Source organism: Chamaea fasciata, unplaced genomic scaffold, assembly GCF_029207755.1.
Source record: "Chamaea fasciata isolate MVZ Bird 193981 ecotype frontalis unplaced genomic scaffold, bChaFas1.0.hap1 SCAF_4, whole genome shotgun sequence".
In the NCBI taxonomy this organism is placed as follows: domain Eukaryota; kingdom Metazoa; phylum Chordata; class Aves; order Passeriformes; family Sylviidae; genus Chamaea; species Chamaea fasciata.
This window is the reverse complement of record NW_027094089.1, coordinates 58,914,970-58,933,974: the sequence shown is the minus strand read 5'-3', so window position 1 is coordinate 58,933,974 and position 19,005 is coordinate 58,914,970. Positions and strand designations below refer to the sequence as shown.

Here is a 19,005-nt window from a genome sequence, read left to right as displayed (position 1 = left end):
TCTGATTGTCTGGGTACTTGATAACGTACTTGCTTTGTAGTAAACATTTGCAGATTCCTAGACTGATTTGCAAGATGAACCACAAGCACAGAATAAGTAATTGATGAATGTGCAGCTTAGTCTTTACCGACATGTTAGCTATCATTACAGAGATTGTAGACATACAACTGTGTTGTTCTGCGGTGTTGAACATCCTCAGTGGCTAAAAGAGTTTCTCCCTGTGCTGTTGTACTGTATTTAATTAAGCCATTAGCAGAGTTGCCAAGAATTTTTATACTGGGAAGATCAAACCAGGCAAACCAGTAAAAGTAAGACCTTTTCAATTGTAATGCATTTGATTAGTATGTCCCTTATTAGCAGAAAAGTCAGTCAAAAACACTCAAGAGTACTGTAGGAGGGTACTTACCAATTGACAATGGCTGACAACATTATTAAAACCAAATAAAAATGAAAGAAAACTTTGAAGAGAGTACTTTCACTAGGTGTCTATTGATCCACCTCTGTTCAAAAGTAGTTTGTGGTGTTCATGTAACTTAGAGCTTATTATGTAGAATTATGTGACTGCAAGTATTGCAAATTAACTTCTCTTGTTTAACTTGTCAGTCAGTTTTTTTAAGATATGCACTTTTCAGGCAGAAGCAACAGTAGTATCACTCCTCTTGGAGAGCTAAGTAGGAAGAAGAACATCAAAAATTATTGAGAAAGCTGCCTCTTTTTTCACTTCCTGTTACTCACTTGCATAAAGGCACTAATGTAGAAATAAAATCTAGATGACTGCCTAATCTTAAATGTGGCATTCTGAGCTTTCTGTGCTCTGCTTAAAAAGAGAGCTTTCTAGACAACTCTGAGAGGTTCTCTGCTTAGAATTTTATGCTACTGTTTTTCTTTCTTCATTACTTTGTATTTCCTTTGAAGGGATTTTGTGGAAAAATGTGGTCACTGTTGTGCTTCTAGCCATCAGGCTTTGCTGGTCATTTTTCACTTACTTGCCATGAAATGAAGTTAGGACATTCACTGTCTGAGCATCTACTTGTTTTATCATAAACAATGCTACTTAAAAAAAAAAAAATCAGTAGATTAAAGTAGCATCATGTGTAATACTAAAAATACAGCTGAATCATTTAAATTTCCATCATCGTTTTCAGTAAGTAAAATTACAGTTTTGAATGTTGGAATGTTAATTGGAAACTGATAGTTATTGAAAGAAATATAAAGTTTTGTCAGAAGTTTTAAAATTTCCTATTGATGTAGATTTCAAGTATCATTGGTCTAGTAGTTTCTCAGAAATGTTGGGTAGCTCTTTCTGTTGGCTGTGGGTATCAATGATATTAGATTCTTAATTAGAAGCTTTTTTACAGTGTATTTATCTTGAAGCTTTATGTGATAGCATTACAAAGGCACCTGAATAATATTTATGCTCTAACAATATTTATGTCCCATCTTAAGCACAGTTAATTGAATTATTTTATTTCTAAGTAGAAGTGATCAAGAAAAATTATTTTCATTTCATAGACAGATCTGCTAAGTACCAAAAAGTATAATGTCCTTTGTGCTGTTCATTTTACCTATGCCAACTCTATCTTTCTGCTGTACAATTTCACTCAGTAAGCAGTCTGTAATAATACATTTTGACTTAAAAAAAATTAAATACGTTTTTCAAGCAATGACTTAAATCTCTGTGAAAGAGGTTCAAGAATTTTGAAAAAATGGAAGTATTCTGTTGAATTGGATGAGTTGTAAATTGGGAAATAGAAAATTCCTACAAATCTTGGTGGAAGATTGACATTTCTATTTCAAGCTTACATAGAAATCTGGAATGACAGGGATAATAAGCAATACATTAAGCTAAAGTAATTAATAAAGAAAACCCCTTGTAAGAACATTGACATGTTGATTTCTTGCTATTGGCTAGCCATCTAATCACATTTTGGGTTCAGTACTTCTCTTAAACTTTTAGAAGTCAGGTCTTTAGTTTCAGTAGCCAATTTATGGAAATTATGTAAGTACAAGTAACAGAAAAAACAAGTTCCTGGAAGGCACTATAAAACAGTGTTTTCTTCCTAGTTGTCTACCTGTAGTAGCTAAAAGTATAAATCAGGTTTATTAGTGTTTCATTTATTGTTGAATTGTGGAAACTAATGTAGTTGCTTAAGTTGTAGTAACTGCTTAAAGCTGGAGCAGGCTGCAAAACCTGTGAGATTTCTTCTTTGAAAGTGAGAGAGGTTCCATGGAAAGGAGATCCTTGAGACCCAGGTTAGAAGGGATGGGAGGCAGCAAGTCTTGTTCCTCAAAAGATAACTGAAGGTATGTAGAACATCCTAAGAACATTAGCAACTAACAAGCTTGTATTTAAATTGGTTATAAGAAAAGTCTAAGACCTGAACACCTTTTCTTACCTCAGATTTCACCTTGGTGATATTTTCTTTCCTTGAGTTTAGATCTGCACAGTTGGCACTAGTGTAATTCTCAGTCAAGTCTCTCTTAACCTTTTAAACTGTGGACTTCTGTGGAACTTATTTTTTTATCCAGTAATAAGTATTCAGTCTGTCCTTAATTTTACCTGGCCTAGTATTTGTACATCCTAGGTACCTTTTCTGTGAACAGGTAGAACATGTTATTTTAATCTGCTATTGCTCTACACCTTTAAAGGCTTAAGGAAACAAAATTCTTTTTATGAGAAATAGGTCGCACTACTATTTCTTTTTTCTTGCTTGCTTCGTTCTCCAGGTTCCATAACAGTCCTGGATTCAAGACTGCAGAGCCCTTTACTCTTCTTTTCCCAGAGCTGATGGGGAGTGCAGTCGTATTGTCTATATATGGTTTTTAAAGGAATTTTGCTAACTGACTAGTTTAGCTAGAATGTTCTCATTTATAATACTGAGTGCTTATTCAGTCTGTATTTCTACAAGTACTGTTTGACTCTGGAAACAAGAGTTTGGTAACAGCAACCAGAATATAAATTATGCCATCAAGAAACAAGACATAACTACTCTCTCACAACTTAGCAGCTCTGAAAGGTGAGATAAAATCCAGAAGTAATAAATGTAACAGTATAAACTATGCATTAATTGTACAAGCAAGAGAACCATAGTTTGATATGATATGATTATTAGTCATATTTATCACATTTATCACATGATCCTGAAGAAAGGAAAATAAATTGTGGAACATATTCTTTTTATCACAGAAGTCCATGGAATTGCATAAAAATAGAAGATGTTCTAGCTGTTAGGTGAGTTGAAACAGTGTTGTCAGTGAAGAAAGACATTGCCAAGTTGTTACAGAATGGGTTTTCATAAATAATCATCTACAGCAGTAAAGATTCCTTTATAGTTTATTTTGCAAGTATGATGAGGTAAGTACTTAAAAGACTAGGATTAACTGGGGCTTTTTGACAGATATGGCGTGATACCTCTTAAATGCAGAATGGTTAGAATTAGAAATATAATAAAAATATTGTAATACCAATAGTTCCTGTATTGAATGTAGTTATCCTTTGTGTGAAGATTGTCTATTCTGACCGTAGCCCATGACTTTCAGTATTGGATTGCTGTAGATTTTGAGAAGAAAATACATAAGAAGTATAGATTGGGACCCTCAAAGTTCATCTAGTTCAAACCCCCTGGAATTAGCAGGGACATCATCAGCTAGATGAGGTTGCTTATATCCAACCTCACCTTGAAGGTTTCCAGGGATAGGTCATTGTGGTGGGTTGACCCTGGCTGGGTGCCAGATGCCCACTCAGTTGCTCCATCACTCCCTTCCCCGCTGGGACAGGGGAGAGGGTAAGTTGGAAAATGACCAGCAGGATGAAAATGAAGCAGTTTTATTACAGCAAAAGAAAGAAACAAGCAGAGATCTGCATGCTAAAGAGCTATACAGTCTCTACTTCCCAGCAGCAGTGATGTTCGTACACTTCCTGGGAAGTCGGGTTTCAGAAGGCGAACGTTGAAAACTCACGTATGCCCTCCCTTCCTCCTCTCTCTTTTAGCTTATATATCTGAGCTGATGTCATATGGTGTGGAATATCCCTTTGGCTAATTTGGGTCAGCTGGCCTGGTTGTGTCCCTTCCCAGGGTCTTGCCCACTCCTGTCCCCTTTGGTGGGGGAAGGAATGTCAGAGGGAGAGCGCTGCTCAACAGTAGCTAAAACACTGGTCTGTTATTAACACCCATTCAGCTACCAGTGCAAAGCACAGCACTGTAAGGACTGTGAGCTTTACCTCAGTCAGACTCAATACAGGCATCCATCACCTCTCTGGACAGCCAGGTGCAGTGTTTTATGATCTTTACTGCAAAAAAGTCTTCTTCCTTGTGTCTTACCTAGATCAAAACCAGGCCCTGCTAGATAGCCTTTCTCCATCTTTCTTACAGACCCCTGTTAAGTACTGAAGGGTCATGGTAAGTTCTCTCCAGAGTCTTCTCTTCTCTAGGCTAAATAATCTCAAGTCTCTCAGCCTTTCCTGATAGGAGAGGTGTTCCGTCCCTCCAGTCTTTTTTGTGGCCTTCCTCTGCACTAAGAGCAGAGAGACAGAATCACCTGCCTTGAGCTGTGGCCACACTTCTTTTGATGCATCACAGAACAGTATGACAGTCTTCCCTCAAAGAGCTGATATTTTTAAGAGTACTTCTTATGCAGAAGGAACTGATGTGTCAATACTTGGAGGTACTTAGAGCCTCGATAATCAAAACAAAGCCAGGGATTTCTGTTCCATGCAGAAGTGTGGCAGACAGCTGTTTCTGAAGAAATTTTGGAGATATGGATTACAGTGTGTAATAGTACATCTTATCTTCCTTTATAGTTATAAACTTTGCTTGCATGTCCCAGAGCCTACGTGACACAGAAAGTAGTCAGGTGTGTCTCTGTGCAGTTTGAGATCTCATGCTACTCATAATCTTTGCTGAGAAGTCATGAGTGTTAAAGTGTGAGTTTCGTTTCTATTTGTGATGCTATGATGCAGGGAGAATCACACGAGGCTACAGTAAACACCTTGAGGTAGAAAATGCATGTCATTCAGTGTGCCACATGGCCTCTCCAGTAAAAGTTACTGAGAGCTGTTCATGACAACAAGACACACTTGATGTGCCGCTTCACTGAAGATTATTCACAGGAAGGGTTTCCAGTCTACTGTATACAACTGTGAGGGAGGAAGATTATATTGCAAGTTAGTCTACTGGAATAAATAAATAACTTGGTTTTTTCCAGGATTTTTTTTGTTGGGTTTAGCCTGATTTGATGACATTGAGCAATCTGTGTTCTGCACTTGCGTTGAAATTCAAGTATTGTGCAAATGGACTTTTTAAACATTTTGTTTTCATTAACAAAATGGAAGATTGCTGTCTCTATTATTACATCACTATATGTTAAGAACATAAATGGAAACCAAAAAGAACTATCTTGTGTAACCACAGAAAGAATCATATGGAAAACAAAAGCTTCTTAAAGCAAACATGTGAAATGAACTTGTAGACTGTATATGGTGCAAAGCCAGACTGTAATTTTCAGAGGAGACCTACATTGACTTCAGCCTTTCAAAGAGGAAAAAAAGTCTTGAGTAATTCATGTGATATTTTGCTCAAAATTATTCTGACATTAATTTTGGGGAAAGAATGGAAGTGTTAACAAACTCTGTAAGGCCTTAGTCATCTACTAAGTATTTTCAGAGGTTTTGATTTTTGTGGTCTTTTTTTTCCTGGTGGACTCCAGGTTCCAAAGCAACCTGATTTTCAGTGCAGAAGCTTTTTATATCTTTAGGTTTTTTGGTAGCTTGCACTGAAACTTTTATTTGTGAAATTTTTTATTAGCTACTATAAGAAAGAGAAACCTCCCAGAGGCAAGGTTTAAATATCTTATTCTAATGTTTCTAGTCTATTTTGAATTAAATGACTGCATTTCTTAATGAATTTCCTGATTAATTTCTGTGTTAATTGGCAAAACCAGCTTATGTTAAATGTTTTTCACAGTATGGAAGTCTGGGATAGTCTTTCTCTAGTTCTTATACAGCTGAATTTGTGTAGTATTTCTTCAATTGGAGTCCAGGGTGTGGAGGGGGGGCTGTGTGAGCATGGGCAAGTCTTTGGAGAAGGCTTCTGTCTTTTCACAAAAAAGATGGAAGATGGGAACAGGAAATACTAAGCAATTTGAAGAACTGATGATGTCGCACATTAGAGTGAGTTTGCACTTTTTACTATCTGCACAAGTATTAGTACAAGAACTTGTACTGTACCTGTTTAAAATGTGAAGTCTTTTTTTCTGTCAACTGCATGTTTTCAACTTAAGTTTACTTTAAGTTTTACTGAAGAGAAATGTACAAAGACAGCCATTCAATTGAGGATTAATCACTATGGCAACAGAAATGTGGTGACTAAAAAGGGGGAGGATGTATTCTCCCCTCAGCTTCCTGCCAGCTGTCATATTCAACCTCTGCGGCACGAATTCAGGCCAAAATATAACTGTGACCAGCTCTAAGAAACTTTATCTGTATTTTTATAAATTTGTACAAGAATTGCACTGTAAAGGAAGGCTTAATCCCCTGAATTGGATGACAGACATTTGGCACTGTTGCCGGTGTTTGACAGAGAAATAACGAGATGCTTTGCAGTAAAACCTGGATTAATGGTAAACCCCTCTTTATGTTATTGCAATGTGGTGTAAATGGGAAAACAAGGCATGCTGTCAGCCTAGGAAAAAACAATCCCCTTTTTATCTCCAATGCAGATTTAAGTACTGTTGAGAATACTGTAAATACAAAAGTTGTGTCATTAAGAACTCTGCTTTATCTTATTTGTGTTACATTGACATTTTGTAGATTATTTAAACAAAGACTTTCTGTCAGTTGTAGGAACTCTGATTGCAGTGTGTTTGCACAGCTTTTAGATTCAGCAAGTTTAGATAGTTGTTTACAAAGGGTAGGCTTTTGGGAGATAACATGCCTTTGTCCTTGCTCTTCTAGGATGGGGAAATACTCAACTTTAAAGTACTTGTTTCCAAATGATTGGCCTGTAATGCTGCTTTCTTGAGTTTACTGGTTCAGTTTGCAGTGGAATTAACCATTCCACTATTCTGCTTTTGGTTGTGTTTTTATAATGTAGTGAGTTAATATGTGGCATTCTTTGAAGCTTGTAGTGGAGTTTTTATTATGATGTATGTGCATAGCCTTTGGTTTTCCTACTCTTTGATGGAAGGTTGAGAGGGTGAAGGAAGATGGGTGCAAGTCCACAGCTTCTGTTGGAACAAGCAATTACCTTAAGCTTTGAATTCTGAGACAGACTGAGTATCTCCTCTCATTCTCACCAGTACTAGTAACTCTATTGATTCAAGTTCAGCTTTTTGGTGGAAGACAATTATATGCCTTATGGGAGTTACTCTATGTAAATGTTCAAAAACTTAAGGAAGATTGCTCCAAATGAAAAATTTTTGCCTGATTTAGAAGATTACCTGATTGTAGAAGAAACAGACTCAGAAGTAAATGTGAAATAGAGAGGATGCAATCTGATCTCATGATATAGTGGTAAATTCTCCAGTGCCAAGCAAAAGATTAGAGTTTATGGAGGGTCCTTGTCTCTGTTTATGAAGTAAAGCTACATGTGACATGTAGGGGGAAATGACTACATTTTACTCTAAAATTTGTGTAATTTTATCACCTTTAATTTTATTGTTATCTTGGAGCTTGTGTAATATTTTGGAGGAGTAATTTGGGTTCATAATAAATCACAGAATCACTAGGTTGAGAGAAACTTTCAAGATCATCGAGTCCAACCAAGCCCTAACACCTCAATTAAACCATGGCCGAGTGCCACATCCCGTCGTTTTTTTTAACACATCCGGGGGTGATGACTGCACTTTCCCGGACAGACAATTCCAGTACTTTATCACTGTTTCCATAAAAAAACTTCTTTCTGATATCCAACTTGTATTTCCCTTGGTGCAGCTTAAGACTGTGTCCTCTCGTTCTGTCAGTTGCTGCCTGGAGAAAGAGACCAACCCCCACCTGGCTACAACCACTTTTCAGGAAATTCTAGACAGTGATAAGGTCACCTCTGAGTCTCCTTTTCTTCAGGCTCAACAGCTCCCTCAGCCATTCCTCAGAGGGTTTGTGTTCCAAGCCCTTCACCAGACTCGTTGCCTCCTCTGGATGTGCTCAAATGTCCCTATGTTCTTCATAAACTGAGGGCCCAGAACTGGACACAGCACTCAAGGTGTGGCCTCACCAGGGCCCAGTACAGGGGAAGAATGACCTCCCTGCTCCTGCTGGCCACACCATTCCTGATCCAGGCCAGGATGCCACTGGTCTTCTTGGCCACCTGGGCACAATGCTGGCTCATGTTCAGCTGCTGTCACAACAACCCCCAGGTTCATTTCCTCCTGGGCACTGTCCAGCCACTCTGTCCCCAGCCTATAGCATTGCAGGGGGTTATTGTGGCCAAAATGCAGGACTCAGCACTTGGACTTACTAAACTTCATCCTATTGGACTCTGCCTATCTGTGCAACCATTCCAGATCTCTCTGCAGAGCCCTCCTACCTTCCAACAGATCAACACACGCTCCCAGCTTAGTATTGTCTGCAAATGTACTAATGAAAGACTCAATACATTCAGCAATGTCATCAATAAAAATATTGAACAGAACTGGCCCCAGCACAGACCCCTGAGGGACACCACTGGTTCCTGGCCACCAGGTGGATGCAGCACCGTTCACCACCACTCTCTGGGCCCAGCCATTGTCTTGGTTTAGATAGACAGGTATCTGCCAGGGAAGGTTGGAGTCTCCCTTGAAATGTAAGCCCCTCCCCCCTCTTCCAAATTATCATACATTTGTAATTAAAAGGCTGTCAGGCAAAGATTTTGGGAATAGGTGTAGCAGTTCTTTACCAGTGATACAAAAATACAAATGTTGTCAAACAGAAGACAAGCAAACAAACAAGAAATCCTAGAAAACCCTGACAGAGTCAGCAATACAACCTGACACCCTGTTGGTCAGGGTGTTGGAAGCAGTCCAAAGTAAGCCCTCCTGGAGTGGCAGATGTGGTTCTGTTGTAGTAGAGATGATCTCATTGAAGAAAAAGGGTCCAGTAATGGTGAGATGGGTGCGGTCTTCCTCCTGGGATCCGGTGGAAAAACTGGATACCTGGTGGCACTGTGGCTCCTTTTTATCTGGGTTAAGATGATTGGGCTTATCCTCCCTGTGTGGAGTATCTTGCAATAGTATGATGTAATGTGTCATGTCATTGGCGAGCTTTGAATGGTTCATTAGCAGAAGATATCCCCATGAGGGTAGTGGAACAATAAAGAGAAATAAGTAACACTGCACCATCTGATAAGTGACACTAACGCATTTGGGCAAAGATAAGCAATTCTGCTCCACCCAGTTTCAACAGATGGAATAGAATAACATGTTCTTTACAAAATGCAAGACAGTCATCCAGCCAGTTCTTAACCCAGCAAAGAGTGCTCCTGTTCAACAGATTTTATAACTTGAAAAATATTTCTGCTGTTAGTCTGCTGGAATACATTCAAATATTAGATACACTTGTAGTTATAGCCAACATACTTTGTTTAACTCAGAAAGCTTGATGTAAATATCGTTATCATAAAGTATTCTAAAATTTTAGGGTAGGTTAGGTTCATTTTCTAAGACATTTAAGGTACTGACTGTTGCCTATACATTACTTGTAATTCTCATTTTACAGCCTTATTTTGTTACCACAGCAAATGTATTCATTCAGAGACTGCTTTTCCATTAAGAAAGCTAAATTCAAAGGGAAAGCTAATGTCCACATCAGAAATAATTCTGAAATATTGTAAGATTCGGGCTCATTTCAAACTGTAATTTATAATTCACCGTAAGTTTCTGATGTACAGTTTGTTCAGTAGTGTGTTCTTTGCAAGTAGAAAAGTAATTCTGGTTTAATTAAGAATCCTGAGAAAGTAGATACATTTTCTGCTAATAGTATTCATTGTCTTCACCATGTGGACCTCATTTTTAAAGAACCTGCATGAAATTTTATGTGGACACTCTTACTATTTGTCTTCCTTGACATACAGAATAATGTGGGAAGAAGTTCTTGTGTGACATGTACATGTACAGATTGCCTTTAAAAGACAATTGCCTTCCAATTCAAACTACTCTATCAGTCTGTTTAGAAAAAAGAAGGAAGCAAGACCAAGAATGGACAGTCAAGTATCAAACGTTTCTTGCTACTTTGTGTATGTCCTGACAGCAGAGATGCATCCATAAAATAAAAACAATATGTAGCAATAGCATATAGGAGGATCATAATAATAAATATATATATTTGGAAAAGCTGCCGGGGAAAAAAACCCAAACGAACAAAAACCTCCAAACCAGACCAAAAAAAACCACAAAGAAAACTGCAAAGGGGAAAAAGAGTATTTGAAATAATTTAGAATTGTAGTTTGTGCAGATAAAGGCACTGGAATGCAGTATCAAATCATCAAAATAATACCAATCATCCAAAACCAACTTCAAGTCACAATGTATTGGGAAAGTCATGAGTTTTCTCACGTTTTGCGAGAAGTGGAAAAAATAAATTACACGTATGGCATAATGGTTTGTTACTTGCTTTTAAGATGCATTTTAAGAAGTCAGTCATACTGAATTTACTGTGTTTCTTTCTTTTGTATTTATGGGGCGAGTGCAAAGCAACTAGACGTTTTAGAAGGCTATTCTTGTTTATTATAAAAATGTAAACAATGAAACTGTGCAATGATAAGTATCCTGGAAATCTGACAGCAGTGGTTTCGTGCATGCCTAAGGAGAAAGGGGTTGTTACACTGGGGGCAAGTCAGAGGGATTATTGATGACTGGAAGTCAGTATCTGGCAAGATAGTTATTGTAGGGATACTTTGGGTAATTAGGCACTAAAAAGAGGAATGTACTTGAACACAGTGCAGCTACGGCTGAAGAATAATTATGCAAACATTTTCAGCTTCAGATTCAGGCTTGTGAAGGATGTTCATTATCTTCCAAGTCTGGTTTCTTAACAAATTGCCAGAGACATGAGACAGCTTGAAAAACAAGTATCCCTGAATCTCTGTTTTCCTTTCCTTTCTACTCATCTTACTCCCAGCTTCTGGCCACTTACTCTCCCATACCTTTTCATCTTCCTGTATTTATAAAAATGAAACATACGGTCCTTTGCCTTGCTTGAAGGACTAAAGAAAAGGAAGTTACTGGCTAAAGGTGTCCAGTCATCTCAGTCATGTCTGATGATGCATATACATGGACTAGCATTCCTTGCTCCAGAATATAGAGCTGCCTCTTTATGCCTTTTACAGGAAGGACAGATACTGAAGTTTTGTACTGTCAAAGACAGACAAAAATTGGGTTTGGTAGTTGTATACTGTTTTTAAATAACTGCTGTAACTAGGCATCAGGAGACAGATTGCCGTAGAGAGCTAACAGATCCAAGAGTTGTAGATTCAAGATGGAATCTTGAAGTGGAAGTTACTGCTGCATTGTAACAAATTTTTGCTTGATACCTATGTTCATTCTTCTTGAAGAGTGTTAGCCTTAAATGAGTTGTGTGACACTAAATGTGCCAATAGTCCAGCATTTTTGCTAGAGTCTTGATTGCTGCATCCTCTTAGATAATATTTAATTCAAAGAAATCAAAACTCATTATTGGAATCTAAGACTTGATATATTCTTTCAAGAGTAAGGGAAGTACATATCAAAAGAAGGGTTTGCAACCATCATAGACTAAATGGAGCATGAAAGGTATTTTTCAGTTGTACTAAGAGTCCCTGTAGTTTCTGAATACTTTAGAAACCATTTTCTGCACAACTACTTAATTATCTGTCTTCTTCCCCATTGCAATATATAAAAAATGTGTTAAGAGTAAGTGTAGTAGATCAAGGGGAAATAGGAGAAGAAAACAAGGATAAGACGGGAAGGACTGGCTACAATTTTGTAGGGTTTTCCATAGTTCACAATAGCACTTCATAACTTCATTTTATTGTACTTTCATTAACTTTTTTCCTTGCATTTAGTGGGATATTTCTGGAGTGCAACTTTTTCTTATTTAGTTTTTTCAATTAAGAAATATTGCCTTCAACTAAACCACTTGCATGGTCTTTGTCTTATATGTATGCCTTTGAAAGTAAATAAAGTGTGCATTTCTTTTGAACTTGCTGTGAAAGTTTTCTTGATATAATGGAAGTGTGCAAAGTTTAATAAAGTAGGAAAAACATTGCATTCAGTAATTCAGTCAAAATTTTTTTATCTTTGATGTTAATGCAATTATTTTGCTGCACCTCCTAATCCTCCCTGCCAAGTTTGTGAAAACAGAAATGTATAATGGTGTTACAGATAATTCAGTATAGACAAACATAATTTGTCCGATTACCAGCAAGTATTGGTCAAGTTTAAGTGAAACTTCTCCACTTTAATCCATAGAAGTTTTATAATATGCACTGCGAAGGCATGTTATAGTATTTAAATATTTAGTAAGGACTTTCTTTATTGTTGTGATTCTTTCTGTCAATATTCTTTTATCATACAGCAGACACTGTATGCTATAGCGTACAGTGAAGGATTTTTGTTTCCTTTATTATTCCATCATATAGTATCCAAATATGACATATTGAATGTCGTATGAAGTGTGACATTCAATAATATAAATAGATTAAGTGTGCTGATGTCTGTAGAAGAACAGGAGTCAGAGGCTCCTAGCTAAATCAAGGTGTCTTAATTTTAGTCTTGCTTTGTGAGATTGTCTCATGCATATGGTAAGTTTGATAGATAATTTGCGCAAACATGACCAGCCCTATACAGTCAACATGGCATTTCATTGAGAAGCAGGGAGTGTGGACACAGTAATTTGTCAGTGAAGGGGTTTGAGGGACAGAAACAAATATGTATATGTACATATACATGTACATGTACATGTACATGTATATGTATATGTATATGTATAGCTGTTGAAAAGAAATTTTCATTATGAGATCAGTGATTCAGAGGGAAAATATTGGAAGATAATTAAAAAGATACTGGCCATGATAGAAACAAATCTAGGAGGGCAATACAGGAAGTCAAATTCAAAAGAAAGTAAAATAGTGTAGAATGTTGACAGTACTGGAATATTGACTGAAGTTTTCACTTTTTTGATAATAATGCTAATAGAAAGAATATTTTCATCTCATTTTGCAGATCTTACTTGTACATAGACCCTGTCATCCATTGTAGCATTCAGAATAAAAAGCATCAGATTTGACCTTTAAGAAACATGAAAACATCCAAAAAACCTAAGTGTTTTAGGTTTATTTTTAAGATGTTTATTTTTAAAAAAAAGAAGTTCCTGGATTTAGGCACTGGTAGTTGGGCTTCCTAAAACATTTGCCAGTTCAGCAGAGTTGGTGGTTGTGTTTCAGCCTAACTGGGTATCATGTAACCGACTGCCTTTGATATGGGGGGCTGGGAGGATTTTCAGGAGTAATTAACAGTGGCTGCAGACTTTCACTGGAGTTAGCTCATGTAGTTCTTGAAATAGCTTCTGTAGTGGTTAGAAAGCAAAACAAATGAGAGGCTCCAAGTCAGAGATACAATTTAATAGGAAAAAAAAAGGAAAGAAAGTAAAATAAAATAGATGCAATAATACAAAAGAACACTGACAGGGTTAGAATACAACCTGAGCAGAGTGATGGAAGCAGTCCAGATGAGGTGGTCTTCCTGAAGCAGTGATCCTGTAGAAAGGTCTGGTAGTTCGGGTCCTCTGGGAATCCAGTGGGTAAGCGCCCCCCTGGTGTTCAGAGTCTCAGCTTATATCCAGGCTGGAATGCTTGGTTTCTCCCCCTGGGTGGAGCATCTCACAATGGATGGTGAGTCATGTGATAAGGCCTGATGGGCCCATTAACAGGAGGTAGTCCAGGCGGGGGTTATCTGTGAGCTGTGCAGCAAAGGTGCTGATGGGCTCATTAACAGAAGATAAGCCAGAGTGGAGGAGGCAGGGAGCACTGCCTCACCTGGTTTCAACAGTTCATGAAGATGGTGATAGAATATACTTCAACCCAGGACAGCTTCTTTTACGGTAACATTTTTCTGCCTGGAGTTAAAAAAGCCCCACCTTTAAACAACTTATTTAAGAAGAATAAGAGCTATTCTTTGAATGTATTTGGTGGTATTTTGACGTTGTTCTTTTGGGTGGTACAGTGTACCTAAAATTTTATACTTCCAGAACTAAATATTGTCTTTTGTGCATTTATATGCAATTAGCAATGCTTCTAACATTAAATGTGGTACTCTGCAAAGACAAGCATTTTTATGACTTTTAGAGTGTTTACAACATTTGGCTTTTTTCCTAAAGATATTAAAAATCTTCTGTGTTTGAACAGATGTGTATTATTGCCTCATATACTTTGGTCTTGTTTAATGAGAGGTAGATTGATGCATATTTATAGGGGTTTAACATAACTTTAAGACAGGCATTGACATGGTTAGTCTTGTGTCCTATTCAAGTTATACTTTCTTGAATTAAATTATACAGCCCTGATTTCCTGACAGAGTGAAAAATAACCTAAGTCTTATGATTGTGAGATCATAATACTATGAGTATTTTTCATGCAAATAAATACATAAAAATGAATATTTTTTAAAAACTATGATTTCTTTCTTCCCTGAAAATACATTTTCTAAGTAAAATTCTGTATTACCCTTGCATACTTAAAAAAAAAAAAGTTAACAAATGTATACAGAACCAGCAAGAGAACTGTAGAATATTTATGCTGTAGGTAGCATCTACTAATTCAATCTTAATTTTGTTACTAGTATTATACTATTATTGGGAGAATAGGGTTTTTATCTTAATTGGGGTGGGGTTTCAGGGTTGTGTAGAGTAACATAATAGTGAAATAAAATTTTAATCTTTGGAGCTGTACATTTGTCTTAAAGTGAAAATATATGTCTGTAGGTTCTGTAATATTAACATCTCTCTCTGTATGCTAGCTTGAGGTTACTTACTACAGTAGTGGGGTGAGAACACCTGTGGGATTCTAAAGCTCAAGAACATTGTGAACAGCCCATGAAAATAAAGGAAATGGACACAGATCAGTTAGAAGAACATTGAGAAGAAACAGTGTAGATCTGAAACCAAATTTTGAACAGCAGATGACAAGGTGTGAATGCCGTTTGTAATTTCATCTCTAAAGTAGTGTTAGTAGGGAGACTGAGGATATCACTAAGCAGTTATGTTTTGGCAAAGGGGAAATTTTGATGAGAATTTGTGAGAATTTCAGAAAAATAACTCGGATTTAAGTAGGATCATATTTTTGTGCAAGATGTCACAGAACCAAGACTTCCCTTCAATGTCCCTGGAAGTTTGCGACTGAGTAGGGAGTCCTCATTTCAGCTCTGAATCCCAATCCTGGTGTTCACTCTAGTAATGCTAGTTACAAGGGACAGAATTGGGTGCACTTGGGTGCATTGTTACGTCAGAGGCACGGCTGTTCTAATGATTTCGATGTCTCATTTTACTAGAAAAATTATGAACTCCCAGAAGGCAGTACTTCACAGAGGAAAGTGATTAAGGAAAGGCAAGAAATGTTGATGAACAATAAGCAACATCATCTGTATGTTATGCATCCTGTGACCCAGAGAAGCAAAAGAGTACACAGAGTAGGTTCAACCACCTTCTTCATTGGAAAGACACCCAAAGGAATACGCAGGTGAGATTATTTTGGTGAGCAGGAAGTAAAATTCTAAGGTTGAAACAAACTTCCCTTTGAGTAGTTGCATTTGTCTTTGTTTCAACCCTACTCAGGGAATACTGTTAATTTCTATGGGAGGAGTGGAACTAGTGGGAAACTTCAACTTACACTACTCTGTGAGTACTATAATGAATTAATTACATTATTTGAACCTACAAATTACTTGAACATGTTGATTCAATCATCATGTATTACATAACTGTGTAGATGTCATCATCATGAGTGTTCGTAGTATGTGCATCATGGGCTACTACAAAACAGTGTTTAAACTGTACAGAAAGGAGGCATTTTATAATGTTAGCTTCTGACTGCCTACTGATTTTGCCCAGGTCTCATCACTTTCATTGTATGGCTGTTAAAAAAACTTGGCTTCATGTTTCTTTTTTAGCATGGGGCTCAGTATTTTTCGATATCTCTTTTAAGGCTTTTCCCCCCCCTGTTATTTTTGGAGGAGTAATTTTTGTTTCCTCATTTTCTTTTTTCCCAAATGATTGCTAATATTAATATGAATATTAAATTCCTATGTTATGTAGATAGAAGTTTGGTAAAAATATCTGTGGTTTGTGGAAATAAAGAGTGAAAATCTGTAGCTAGCTAACAAAACCTACAGAATAGGTATTTGGTATGTATTTTCAATTTGCCTTGAGACAAGTAAGTTACTGTATGAAAGTTGGTATCTAGGTAATGCCTGTAAGCATTCAGAGGCTGTCATATCAGCTAGCTGGTCTCAGGTATCCTAACTGTTATTGTCGAAGTACCTATAATTGTTGGGTTCATTTACTGTTATAGACATAATTATAATAATAATGAATAAATAATATTAATAATAATAATGAATAAATAACAGTAATAATAATAATAGACACTTACTATTATAGACATAATAATAAATATTTATGAGGCAGGTAAAAGACAATCCTTCATTATAAAAATGTTCAAAATCGTAGTTAGTTATGAAAAATTCATTGACATAAAATTTTCAAAGGCAGTGAAGTGACTAAGGCTGTTATTCCAAGATCATAAAGCTATATCTAGCAAAAAGCTTAAACAATTCACTCTTTAGTATTGAGCAGGTTATCTGTTAGCACCTGGCCTGCAGTTAGACTTTGTAGTACATGTGGACATGCCACAGCGTGAATGAGATGCTTGTGTATCTGTTTGTTGTAACTGTAGGGCAGAGTGGGAAGCTGTCTGCAGTCACCACCCTCAAATAATTGGAGCTAGCCAGTCAAGTGGTATTTGAGGCTGACAGGGTTAAATCTTACTGGCTTTTGGAGCTCTCATACAGGAAAAGCAACATGTTTCATATCCTTTCTCCAGCATGGGATTGTAAACCTACCTCTCCAGCCTTCCAGTAAGGTTCCCTGACCTCAGACTAGGGCTAACTCAACTAGAGTGATTTATTTGAGTAAGAACTTGGCTTTTTAGCAGCAACAATATTCCATAACTGATTGGGTAGGATGATCTGGGTAGGTACAATGCTTGTCTCCTGTGCATGCATTTTTCCAATTTTTGTTTAGCAAGTCTTCTTTAAAAGGACTTGGAACAGCTGTTTCATCCCCATTTCCCCCACCCCTTTGTTAACAGTGTCAGCATAAGACATTTTTCCTTCTTGATAATTACAGGAGACAACTTGACGAAATGGTATCCCACTTTAACATGGGATCAGTGAAAGATCTTGCAGAACATATCGCAAAAGCTACATCAGAAACCAGGCAGAAGATGTTGAAGGACTTCTATGTTGCCAAGCATCCAGAGATGGAGTCTTTCTTCTCACTTGAAATACAAGCAGAAGCTTCACATTACGGTGAGGAAAGAGAGCTGGGTACAACGCACTCCAGAAAAAGAAAATCCATTGTTAATTTTGGAAGATCTAAGTCTAGACCTTCGTCACCTAACGGACTACTTCTGAGTGGAACTACAGAAACACAGACCCAGGAGAGCCATAAAGGAGAAGCAGAACAGCTTCACAAAGACTCCTACTTGCAAGATATGTTTGTTGATGCAAAATATAAACAATCACCCACTGTTGCTACTCAACATATCCAAAGAAGAAACAGTCAGGCATTCAAGGATTTTATGGCATCTGGCTCATTAAGCAGTAAATCAGAAATAATTGAGGTGCTGCCTGCAAAAAGTTGTGAAGGACAGCCAGACCCAGAAGGAACACAGCTGCCAAAAAAAAGATCCCTGTCTCTGTCAGAAGATGGGGAGAGAAAAGCTCAGATTTGCAAGAAAAATTCTTTTGTGGACTTACTTGGAGATACCTCTATTCTCAATGAAATCTTCAAAAATGATAGAAATGAGTCTACAGGATCACCAAGGAGATTCTCTTCAGGACAAGCAGAAAAATCAAAAGGGAGACCAAAAGATTTCTGGGATATGCTGAACGAACAGAATGAGGAGAGCCTCAGAAAGCTCACAGATATAGCAGTCATAGAGAAGCTTTGTGAAAGAGCCCCTCATTCCACAGTGACAGAAGAGAGAGAAGTGTGTGAAGGTTCTCTTTGGAAAAGAAATGAAACTTTTTTGTGGAAAAAATACAGTGAAGATGATTGAGATGAACTATCCACTGCTAAATCTTGTAATGTAGTAAAATGAAAGTTTTCTATGTAAGTTGCCCTATAACTATTTTATTTGAACTGTGAGAGCATTGTGCCACAAAACATGGTAATTCCATGAAATTGAAGGTAAAGTGATGAATTCATATTTATAGTGATACAGAATTACATTTTGCAATTGTGAATATGTATGGAATTACATATGCAGTGTATAGTACATATGTGCACAGTTGTGCTTATGCAATATATATTTTAACCTATGATATATAATGATTTTATATTAAACTTTTTAAAAATTTTCTGAGTGCAATTTGCTTTCTTTAATTCTGATTATATTCCTAGGCTCAATAGAAGTACTTAGTAATTTTTTCCCTTTACTTAAATTTGGACGTTGTCAGTCATCTCAACACAATTTAGAGATAAAGGATTTGACAATGATACTGCATATATTTTCTGAGGTGCTAGAGACTGGAGGACGTCCTGAGACAGGGATGATGTCTATGTGTCTAGTAGCTTTTGATGGATTCCCATCCTCCATGATCTTGCTCAGTCTCTGAAAATGTGGACCTTTGAAATCTTCATAGTGTCCTGTAAAAGTGAGTTTCTCAGCTTGTTTGATGTGAAGAACCACCATTTTTTTTTATTTGATCTTTCTCATTAAATGATGTTAGGTGTCAAATATCATCTCATTACACTTTCATCTCCCTTTTTTTTATTTTTAT

General features: G+C 37.1%; 1 protein-coding gene and 1 pseudogene across 1 annotated transcript in view; both read left to right on the top strand.

The window, feature by feature from the left end:
- Window positions 1–15,684, top strand: part of LOC136288481 (DNA excision repair protein ERCC-6-like 2) — a 55,382-nt gene extending 39,698 nt beyond the window's left edge. Inside the window, exon 18 of the mRNA XM_066181695.1 lies at window positions 15,493–15,684. Coding sequence (XP_066037792.1) covers window positions 15,493–15,684 — 192 coding nt within the window. The remainder of the gene's footprint in view (window positions 1–15,492) is intronic.
- A 1,429-nt stretch (window positions 15,685–17,113) lies between these two features.
- LOC136288482 (DNA excision repair protein ERCC-6-like 2) lies at window positions 17,114–18,576 on the top strand (annotated as a pseudogene).
- The last annotated feature ends 429 nt before the right edge of the window (window positions 18,577–19,005 follow it).